The sequence below is a fragment of the Nomascus leucogenys genome, chromosome 2 (assembly GCF_006542625.1).
Source record: "Nomascus leucogenys isolate Asia chromosome 2, Asia_NLE_v1, whole genome shotgun sequence".
NCBI classification, from domain to species: Eukaryota; Metazoa; Chordata; class Mammalia; order Primates; family Hylobatidae; genus Nomascus; species Nomascus leucogenys.
The window spans coordinates 81539722-81551145 of record NC_044382.1 but is presented as its reverse complement, the minus strand read 5'-3'; the positions used below and the strand labels follow the sequence as shown (position 1 = coordinate 81551145).

The 11424-nt window shown below is 48.1% G+C and overlaps 1 protein-coding gene across 1 annotated transcript in view; it reads left to right on the top strand.

The window, feature by feature from the left end:
• Nucleotides 1-546: 546 nt before the first annotated feature.
• PLK1 (polo like kinase 1) overlaps nucleotides 547-11424 on the top strand; it is a 13492-nt gene continuing 2614 nt past the window's right edge. Inside the window, exons 1-6 of the mRNA XM_003261681.3 lie at nucleotides 547-1981; nucleotides 2727-2895; nucleotides 3552-3696; nucleotides 4733-4826; nucleotides 6529-6748; nucleotides 11119-11274. Coding sequence (XP_003261729.2) covers nucleotides 1574-1981; nucleotides 2727-2895; nucleotides 3552-3696; nucleotides 4733-4826; nucleotides 6529-6748; nucleotides 11119-11274 — 1192 coding nt within the window. The 5' untranslated portion in view covers nucleotides 547-1573. The remainder of the gene's footprint in view (nucleotides 1982-2726; nucleotides 2896-3551; nucleotides 3697-4732; nucleotides 4827-6528; nucleotides 6749-11118; nucleotides 11275-11424) is intronic.

Sequence of the window (11424 nt, the reverse complement as noted above, 5' to 3'; positions counted from 1 at the left end):
TCAGCTTAGCTGCAAGGCAGGTGAAGGATGCTTATAGTATGGTTGATTTTTGCTGGGCTCTATGAAGGATCAGAGGGTGCTAAGGAGGTACAGAGAAAGAGCTTCTAACTTGGGTATTTTGCTGTTCCAGGGTTGCCACTCAAGTACCTACAGAACAAAGGGGTGTAGCTGAAAACTGTGGCAAACTGAAAGCATGTAGGCACAGAGTAAGTAGCTAGAGCTGATATTTTTCAGGAAAGGCCACAAATCCCAATTTTTAAGAGCTCCTCTTTTAAATGCTGTAAATGTTTTACAATGGCCAGGCACAGAGGCTCACGCCTCCCAGCACTTTGGGAGGCCGAGGGGGCAGATCACTTGAGGTCAGGAGTTCAAGACCAGCCTGGCCAACATGGTGAAACCTCTTCTCTACTAAAATTACAAAAATTAGCCGGGCATGGTGGTGCATGCTTGTAATTCCAGCTACTTGGGAGGCTGAGGTGGGAGGATTGCTTGAACCTGGGAAGCAGAGGTTGCAGTGAGCTGAGATCGTGCCACTGCACTCCAGCCTGGGCGACAGAGCAAGACTCCGTCACAAAAAAAAAACGGCGGGGCGGGGGGGAGGCCAAACAAAACCCTGCAAGACACATTTGGCTATGACCTGCCAGTTGGCTAGGCATTCTTTCAACCTTCCCTTCCTCTGACCAAGAAACTGAGTGTCCACTATTTTAGGCCCTGGGAAATTCAGTAGCGAGCAGGCCAGACAGCTCCGTTGCATCATGGGGGGCTCTGGTACTGTGCTTCTCCGACTTCAGGATGTGTAGGAATCACCTGAGCAGTCTTGTTAAGAGGCGGACACTGACTCGGGAGGTCTGGGGTAGGGCCTGAACGTTTGCCTTTGCGGTTCTAACAAGCTCTCAGGTGATAGCGATGCTACTGTTACCTGGCCCTTCCTTTAAGCAGCGTTACTCTGTAATCCTGAGTCGCTCAGGAACAGCAGTTATTTGAAGGAACAGGGCTAGGGGACTTGCCATGAAGGTATGTTTGGCAAGGACACTTTTACTTAGATTTTAGTTCATTTCGGGTGGCTTGGCTGAGAGCTGACGGCATCGGAGGCGGGTGCTAAGGCTCTCCTAAACTACCTGTTGGCGTGCCAGTTCCCTACTCTTAGAGAGCTTATATTCTAGGTGGGGTGGAGGTGGAGGAAGATTTAAGGAAAAGCTTCCTGGAGGAGGCGCAAGTGAACTGCAGGAGCTTTCCCGGACGCCCGAGAAAGGAAGAAACCCCGAAGGAATTCCTCCCCTCTTGGGGCTGGGTCTCCGCATCCACGCCGGGTTTGGTTTCCCAGGCTATCCCACGTGTTCGGGTGTCCCTGTCAATCAGGTTTTCCCCGGCTGGGTCCGGGTTTAAAGGCGGCTGCTGCGCAGGGCTCTCCCGTGGTGCCGCGCGGCGGGCGGGTTTGGATTTTAAATCCCCGCGGCCAATCAGTGGCGCGCAGGCTTTTGTAACGTTCCCAGCGCCGCGTTTGAATTCGGGGAGGAGCGGAGCGGTGCGGAGCCTCTGCTCGGATCCAGGTCTGCAGAGCAGGTTTGGGAGCATGAGTGCGGCGGTGACTGCAGGGAAGCTGGCACGGGCACCGGCCGACCCTGGGAAAGCCGGGGTCGCCGGAGTTGCAGCTCCCGGAGCTCCGGCGGCGGCTCCACCGGCGAAAGAGATCCCGGAGGTCCTAGTGGACCCACGCAGCCGGCGGCGCTATGTGCGGGGCCGCTTTTTGGGCAAGGGCGGCTTTGCCAAGTGTTTCGAGATCTCGGACGCGGACACCAAGGAGGTGTTCGCGGGCAAGATTGTGCCTAAGTCTCTGCTGCTCAAGCCGCACCAGAGGGAGAAGATGTCCATGGAAATATCCATTCACCGCAGCCTCGCCCACCAGCACGTCGTAGGATTCCACGGCTTTTTCGAGGACAACGACTTCGTGTTCGTGGTGTTGGAGCTCTGCCGCCGGAGGGTGAGTGTCGCTGCTGGGGAACTGGAACTGCCTGCGGGGCAGTTGGAGCGCCCAGACCTGGAGCTGCTGGAAAGAGTGCCCAGCAAGGGAGTGCCTGGGACTTGGAGCTGCTAGAGAAGGGTGCTGGGAGCCTCCCGCTTAAGTATGGAAAGTGTCTTTGGTAAAGGCTTCTTGGCTCTTGGAGCTGCTAGAGGAGGGGGTTCCAGTGAAGTGGAGTCTGAGTCATGTTGCTGATAGGGAAGTCAGCTTCTGGACGCGAGGTGCTGGGGGGAGGGGTGCTGGTAATGGACGCTAGGGCCCTGGAGTGCCCAGGGAGGAGTCCCAGGTTAGTGATGCCGCGCCCTAGGAGCTTTCTGGAGTGGAGCTGGGTCAGTGAGGGGGTAGTTGGAGCCCGACTTCGGGCCTTCCGGAGGAGATAAGAGTCAGGAAAGGGATCTGGTGCTGGGGACTCGGAGCCTCCGGAGTGGTGCTGAGAGAGGAGCCCTAGGTAAGGGAGGAAGCTAGGAGGAGAAGGGGTGCTGCGAATGGTTGTGGACAGTGTTAAGGCAGGGTCCAGATGCCAGTTGTGCTGGAGAAGGAATGGGGTGGGGGCATAGGGAAGGAGAGAAACCCACCAAGACCCCTCTTTCATCCCTTGGGAGTCCAGAGTCCAGTCCTGTGCTTCCTTTGCCTGGTAACCCTCTCCCTTCCCCACCGGCCTCAATCCACCTCCCCATCCCTCCTGCCCTCTCCTTCCTACCCACAGTCTCTCCTGGAGCTGCACAAGAGGAGGAAAGCCCTGACTGAGCCTGAGGCCCGATACTACCTACGGCAAATTGTGCTTGGCTGCCAGTACCTGCACCGAAACCGAGTTATTCACCGAGACCTCAAGCTGGGCAACCTTTTCCTGAATGAAGATCTGGAGGTGAAAATAGGTGAGTTGCTGAGCCTGCAGGGGTGCTTGACATCACAGCAAGAGGCTGGAATTTGGAGGAGGCTGGGAGAAAGGAAGGAGACAAAGAACCCACAAGTCAGTATCTTGCCTACAGATGCATTATTTTTTTGTGCCCCAATACAACATTTTTCTTTTTTTTACAAAGAATTTGAATTTGTTTTTATTTTTTAAATTGGAAGGTTTGACATAAAAATTTTGATTCAGATCTCCTTTTAAACAGGTGAAAGCTCCAGTAATACGAGGACAGCATTTTCTTAGGGCAGCCCTTTGCTGGGCTGGAAAACAGCTGTCCCCTTCCTTCTTGTTTGCCACAGTCTCTACTCCTCCCTATTACTTCTTCACAGACTTGCCAAGTCTTGGAGGTTAACTTGCTTGATCCTTGAAGGCATTGGAGTTTTACTATCCCTGTCAGTTTCCGTTTCGAAGCATAGCCCCTTTCTAAGAGGAGGGGTGAGAAGTGTCACTGGTGTCAGCATGGCGGGAAGATTCCTGGGGAAGCCTTGCTGCATACAAGGAGCAGAGGCTTGTGGGATCAAATGGCCCTGGTTCTGGATGGTCAAACCTTAACTAGCCTTCTGCATTGACAGATGTCAGAGGCTGGCATCTAAGTACCCACTCTTCCTACCTCTGTCCCAGGGGATTTTGGACTGGCAACCAAAGTCGAATATGACGGGGAGAGGAAGAAGACCCTGTGTGGGACTCCTAATTACATAGCTCCCGAGGTGCTGAGCAAGAAAGGGCACAGTTTCGAGGTGGATGTGTGGTCCATTGGGTGTATCATGTAAGTTGGGAGTTGTCTCTGGACCTACCTGGTCTCAGCAGGGGCAACTTTGGGACATCCTACCTGGCTGACCTTTTCTGTGGACCTTTCGGCCTGCTTTACAGAAAGCCTACTCCAGGGGACAAGTCACCCCCAAACAAAGCCTAATTGCCATATCTTTCCCTGTCACTGGTGTATCCTGTCGGATTTCTGCAGCCTAGGCCATGGGTACAGAGGAGGAGGAGGAGGAGGAGGGAGAGTCTCCACAACCTTACTGTAGTCCTTTACTTAGAGTTGTCCACAGGGCAGCATCACCATCATCTGGGAACTTGTATGCACAATCTCAGGACCCAGACTACTTACTGGATCAGAATCTGGATTTTTAACAAGGTCCTTTGGTGATTCCCATGCACAATAAGGTCGTAAACACTGATGAGCATTAGCATGGTGGGGGAAATTAGGCCAGGAGTTACAGATGGAAAGATGAGGTGCCAGTGGTCATTCTGGATTGAGACCATCAGCAGTGGTTGGTGGCAGGCGGAGGATCTTTTCAGGTGTTATCAGGTGGCTTGGGCCTTTTCAGGTGTTATCTTTCTTGTTTTGGGCCTAGGTACTGGAGAGTTAGAAATGAGTTGTACCAATGGCTTTCATATGTCTTTGCAGTGGGGTTTTTTCAAATGAAAACTTGAAGACTTTAGTACAGAACTGCTAAAGGTGGAGCTGCTTCTGTAAGTGCAGGTAGCCCTTTGACCTGTTTTGCATGACAGGCAGCCTCTGAGGCCCTTGCACGGAGTCCTAGATGACCGCAGGCTATAGCTAAAAAATCACTGGCCCTTAAGAATCCTGGTCTCACCACGTGTATTCTGCTGAGGGCTTATTCTAGCCAATGTCATGGCTCCTGGGGCTGCTCAGTGGACTTGGGGATTGTCTTCAGGGGCCCCAGAGTTAGAGTGAGTGTCCAGAGGATGCCTGACCTTTGTTCTGACCCTGAGATGATTTCTCTTATGTCTGGGTTGTGGCTGGGAGACTGGTGCCAAATCCTACCTTGTGCTTACAGGTATACCTTGTTAGTGGGCAAACCACCTTTTGAGACTTCTTGCCTAAAAGAGACCTACCTCCGGATCAAGAAGAATGAATACAGTATTCCCAAGGTGACTAATGATGCTTTAAGTTTACATTTATTTTGTTTTCCCCAGAAGCTATTTACGGAGCCCAGATATATCCTAGGACCAGAAATAGGTCTATCCCACCTCTAAGGTAGCCACAGAGCTTGAGAGGGCCTGTGTCTGAAATTGCATACAGAATTTGACATGTATGTGCACATAAGCATTTTTTCTAGGGGGAGAGAGTTGGCAGATTCTCAAGAGATTGGGTAACCCAAAAGTTGTGTAAAAAGCAAAAAACAAAGGAGGTGGGAAGGAGTAGGAGGCAAAAGTGCTTAAGCTCTAGAAATGGATTATCTTAATTCAAATGGATTCTGCCACTTAGCGAGATCACATTGGGCAAATGGCCTGCATCTGTTTTTTTTGTTTTTTTTTTTTTTTTTAGGTGGAGTTTTGTTCTTGTTGCCCAGTGCAGTGGCATAATCTCGACTCACTGCAACCTCCACCTTCCAGGTTCAAGCGATTCTCCTGCCTCAGCCTCCCAAGTAGCTGGGATTACAGGCACCCACCACCTAGCCTGGCTATTTTTTTTTTTTTTTTGTATTTTTAGTAGAGATGGGGTTTCACCATGTTGGCCAGGCTGGTCTCGAACTCCTGACCTCAGGTGATCCACCCGCCTTGGCCTCCCAAAGTGCTGGGATTACAGGCATGAGCCACCATGCCCAGCCTGGCCTGCATCTTCTGAACCATAGTTTCCATCTATAAAGTGGAGTTCCTGCCTTGGAGCACCTCACAGAGTGCCTTGCATGTGGTAAGCGCTCTCAGAATTATGAATCACTGTGAATCCCAGGCCTTCCTAATGGCATAGTGGTGTGCCTTTTCTTCTTTTCTGAGACGGAGTCTCACTGTCGCCCAGGCTGGAATGCAGTGGCGTGATCTCGGCTCATTGCGAGCTCTGCCTCCCAGGTTCACGCCATTCTCCTGCCTCAGCCTCCCGAGTAGCTGGGACTACAGGCGCCCGCCACCATGCCTGGCTACTTTTTTCTGTATTTGTAGTAGAGACAGGGTTTGACCGCGTTAGCCAGGATGGTCTTGATCTCCTGACCTCGTGATCCGCCTGCTTCGGCCTCCCTAAGTGCTGGGATTACAGGCATGAGCCACCGTGCCCGGCTGTGGTGTGCATTTTCACAACCACCAACAGAAATACATTTAAAGGAATAGCTGGTTCCTGCAGAAGCCTAGCACACAGCCAGTTTGGAGTGTAGTGTCCTTATGTGAAGCCAAGAGGCCTGTTACCATAAGGACAGACATAGTAAATCCATCACAAAGTGTCAGTTCACTGTCAGAGACAGCATGGAATCAAGCCAGCTAGACAAGGCCTTCACCCTCTCTGTGCCTCACTTTCCTCCTCTGCGAAAAAGGGATGATAATAGATCCCCACTCCTTAGATGTGTTGGTGAGGGCTAAGTGAGCCAAACACAGGAGTGCTTAGAATGCTTTCCTGGCACATAGTGAGTGCTAGGAAAGTGAGTTGGTGCTAGGCCACAGTCCATTGACCCTTCTGTCAATTGTGCTCAGTAAAGCTGACCGTGGAGAACTTGGCATTGAACCAAGTTGTGAACCACTGACCTGTGGTGTATTTGAGACTGGGGGCTGCATGTGGGCTGGGGACCTGCAGCCCCTTTGAGGCCGTACTGTACTCCGGGTCCCCTTCACATTCTGCTTATGGCTGTCCCTCTCTCTGCCCCAGCACATCAACCCCGTGGCCTCCTCCCTCATCCAGAAGATGCTTCAGACAGATCCCACTGCCCGCCCAACCATTAACGAGCTGCTTAACGACGAGTTCTTTACTTCTGGCTATATCCCTGCCCGTCTCCCCATCACCTGCCTGACCATTCCACCGAGGTTTTCGATTGCTCCCAGCAGCCTGGACCCCAGCAACCGGAAGCCCCTCACAGTCCTCAATAAAGGTACAACAAGGCTCTGGGTAAGAGAGCAGACCCCCCCCCAGAGAAAGCCTAGGTTGTAGGAGTGTGTGCGGCTTAGTCCCTGGCCCCGAGAGCTCAGGTGTGGAGTAGGACAGGCCTCTGTCCTTCAATCCGTGGTTCCAATGCCCATCTGCTCCTTGGCCCTGCCAGGAAAGACTGACCTTACCATGGCTGGATAAACCTACCATGCCCAAGAAGAAGAAAATGGACTGAATGCCAAGCCTGAAAAATTCTTTCCAATCACTTTAATTAATTAATTTTTTGGAGACAGGGTCTCTCCTCTGTTTTCCAGGTTGGAGTGCAGAGGCACAATCACAGCTCACTGCAGCTTTCAACTCTAGGGCTCAATTGATCCTCCCATCTCAGCCTCCCAAGTAGCTGGGACTGTCAGGCATGCGCCACCATGCCTGGCTAATTTTTCTAGTTTTTGTAGAGACAGTGTTTTGCTGTGTTGCCCAGGCTGGTCTTGGAACTCCTGGGCTCAAACGATCCTCCCACCTCCGCCAAAGTGTTGGGATGACAGGCATGAGCTGCTACACCTGGCCTTTAAAAAAATTTCTAACACTTTTTCATGATTCATTAAAAAACATGAAAATTTCCTTTTTTTTTTTTTTTTTTTTTTTTTTTTTGAGACAGGGTCTGGCTCTGTCTCCTAGGCTGGAGTGGAGTGGTATGATCTCGGCTCACTGCAACTTCTACCTCCCAGGCTCAAGCCATCCTCCCATCTCAGCTGAGACTACAGGCATGTGCTGCCATGCCCGGCTGATTTTTTGTAGAGACAGGTTCTCACTTTGTTGCCCAGGCTATTCTCGAACTCCTGAGCTCAAGCAATCTGCCCACCTTGGCCTCCCAAAGTGCTGGGATTACAGGTGTGAGCCACTGCGCCCAGCCAGCATGAAAATTTCAAGTACACATATAGAGCATAATGTAATGGATCCCTTCATACTTACCAGATTCAATAATTAGTTATCAGGATTTTTTCAAGTTTGCTTCATTTATTTATTTTTGTTCCTTTGAAGTATTTTTTAAAGTTAACCCCAGGCACTTTGCCATTTTATACCTATACAAACTTCAGAATACTTCTCTTAAAAAAGATGGACATTTTCTTAAAAATCAAAAACCACATGCCATTGCTTAGGTTGTCATTGTTTCTAGGTCTCTTCAGAGAACAGAATTAGGAACTGCATTTGTGGCAGTGGGGGAAAACTGACATTGAGTCTATGATGGTATTTCTGAGTCACACATTTTTAAACATTTTATTTTGATATTATTGCAAGCTTATGAAAAAGGTAGCAGAGACCAAAAACACACTCCTGTTCTCCCCTTTTGCCCAGACTCACCAGTTAACACTTTTTTTCACATTTATCAATTGCCCTCTTTTTTCTGAACATTCAAAAGTTGTATACGTCCTACACTTTACCCTTAGTGCTTCAGTGTATGCTTCCTAAAAACAGATTCTTTTACATAACAATAGTACCTGGCACAGTTCCCACGTTCAGGAAATTTAACATTGATACATATTGTCTTACAGTGATACATAACAATAGTACCTGGCACAGTTCCCACGTTCAGGAAATTTAACATTGATACATATTGTCTTACAGTGATCTTCTCCACTGGGAGTTACTGCTTTTCTTCTGGTAATTTTTAAGTGTCTGATTCAGACACACTATTAATCTGTTTTTACTTCTTTGGTTTATACTTGTATTTCTTTTCTCTTAAACTGAAAATCTTGTTCCCTTACATTAATATACTTAAAATTTTCAACAAATATGAGTTCCTGTTATTAAATGATATTTTATTTTCTTGCAATTCTAATTGTCCTTAAAGTATATTTCACTAAGGATACATAGTTTTAAAAAGTCACTTGAAATACTTTTTTTTCCTCTGTGGATATATCACGAATTTGATGTACAACTTCAGTTCATTTTTCAGTTTTCAATTTTTAGGTATTGGTTTTTCTTAAACTTCATTTTGGAATAATTTTAGGCTTATACAGAAAAGTCGCAACAACAACAAAAAACTCCCCAGAGTTTCTACATATCTTGTAGCAATTATTACAGTGGAATGTTTTTTGAGACAGGTCTCAGGATTTGCTGTCACCCAGGCTGGAATGCAGTGGCTCAATCATAGCTCACTGCAGCCCAAACATCCTGGGCTCAAACAGTCCCCCTGCCTCACCCTCCAGAGTAGCTATGACTACAGGCATGTGCCACCATACCCAGCTAATTAAAAAATTTTTTCCTTTGGGAGGCCGAGATGGGTGGATTGCCTGAGCTCAGGAGTTCAAGATCAGTCTGGGCAATGTGGTGAAACCCTGTCTCTACTAAAAATACAAAAAATTAGCCGGGCGTGGTGGTGTGCACCTGTAATCTCAGCTACTCAGGAAACTGAGGCACAAGAATCGCTTGAACCTGGAAGGTGGAAGTTGCAGTGAGCCGAGATCTTACCACTGCACTCCAGCCTGGGCGACAGAGCGAGACTCTGTCTCAAAAAAAAAAAAAAAAAAAGAAAATTTTTTTTGTAAAGACAAGATCTCACTATGTCGACCAGGCTTATCTCAAACTCCTGCCCTCAAGTGATCCTCCTCGGCCTCCCAAAGTGTTAGGATTACAGGCATGAGCCACTGTGCCTTGCCTAGAGTGATGTTCTAATGGTAATTTTTCCTTTCCTCACTTTTTCTACATTTAATAATTAGAATTCTTCTGTAAGGAAGAGCTGTTCCTTCTCTCCCATTGATTTATTTATTTGGTTATGTCTGAAATAGACTCATGGATATTTTATTCTTTGGGCTATATTTTAAAGGATTACTTATTTCTCTGCTTTTTTTTTTTTTTTTTAAATTTGAGACAGGGTCTTGCTCTGTCTCCCAGGCTGGAGCGCAGTGGCACAGTCTTACCTCACTGTAGCTTTGATCTCCTGGGCTCAAGTGATCCTCCAGCCTCAGCCTCCCAAGTAGTTGGGACTTGAGGCATGTGCCACCGCATCTGACCAATCTTCAAATTTTTTGTAGAGATGAGGTCTTGCCCTGTTGCCCACACTGGTCTCGAACTCCTGAGCTCAAGTGATCCTCCTGCCTCAGCCTCCTACTTTTTTTCTTTCACTTTTAATTTTTCATATAGCATTTTAAAAACTTAAGGAAATTTTCAGTTACCCGAAGGTGGAGAGAACTGTATGATGAGTCCCATGTTTCATCTATTTTTACTAGTTATCAACATTTGGACAGACTTGTGTTACCCGAAGGTGGAGAGAACTGTATGATGAGTCCCATGTTTCATCTATTTTTACTATTTATCAACATTTGGACAGACTTGTTTTATTTATTCCAGCCTCCTGCCTTTTTTGTTACAGGTGTTTTAAAAAATTATTGTTTACTATTTATTATTATTTATTTGAGACAGTCTTGCTTTGTTGCCCAGGCTGGAGTGCAGTGGCAAGATCATGGCTCACTGCAGCCTCCACCTCCTGTGTTCAAGTGACTCTCCCACCTCAGCCTCCCAAGTAGCTAGGACTACAGGTGTGCCACCATGTCCAGCTAGTTTCTATATTTTTAGTAAAGACAGGGTTTTGCCATGTTGCTCAGGCTGGTCTCGAACTCCTGAGCTAAAACAGTCTACCTGCCTCGGCCTCTCATAGTGTTGGGATTATAGGTGTGAGCCACTGGGCCTGGCCTTGCTGGAGTGTTTAAAGCAAATCCATAATATCTTATTATTTCATAGCTAAGTCCCTATCATGACATCATTTTTTAATTGAAAACTTAAACATTTTATATTATACAAGGAGAATTGGCACATATTGGTGGGGGAATACATAAATAAGGAAAAAGACAATAAAAATAATCTGTGTTTCTACTGCCCAGATATAATCAGCGTTAAAATTTCATGTTATCTTTTCTAGCTTTTTTGGTTATAAATAAGCATATAAAGCAAATTTTGGGGTGGAAAAAAATTTCTTGTGTTTTTATTTAAATGCCTACTGAATCCATTCTGTGGATGAATTAAACTACTCAGCCCTTCCATCTGCCTGGATGCTGAAGTTGCTTTCAATTCTTTGCTCGAAGCTGGGCAGCTCTGAGCTGCTGGTGCCTTCAAGCTGTTTGCCTGAGTGGCAGGTCATATCCTGCAGGGCCACACCGTTGGGTCAGAGGCCAGAGCTTCTGAAGATCTGTTGCCTCACAGTGAGCACTATGTGCCTGTCACCTGAGCATGGCAGCTGCTGCTCTAATAACCAGGCACTGACTCAGTTTCCCCAAAGCAGTGGTAACTAAGAGAATTTTTCTTTCAGAAGAGTTTCAGCTTTGGCAGGGGAGTCCTATGCCCTTCCCAATGCCCCTGTTTTTGTCACCTTCCTAGGCTTGGAGAACCCCCTGCCTGAGCGTCCCCGGGAAAAAGAAGAACCAGTGGTTCGAGAGACAGGTGAGGTGGTTGACTGCCACCTCAGTGACATGCTGCAGCAGCTGCACAGTGTCAATGCCTCCAAGCCCTCGGAGCGTGGGCTGGTCAGGCAAGGTGGGTACTGCTGGGCCCTGGGCAGGGCAGGATTGCTTGGGGCATCTGGAAAAGGCAGGAGGGGCCTTGGCCAACAAAGCACTGGTGAGTTGTCCAGGCCCTGTCTCCACAGGACCATTGGTTTCCCCATTTCCTGATATCCAAGGCCCT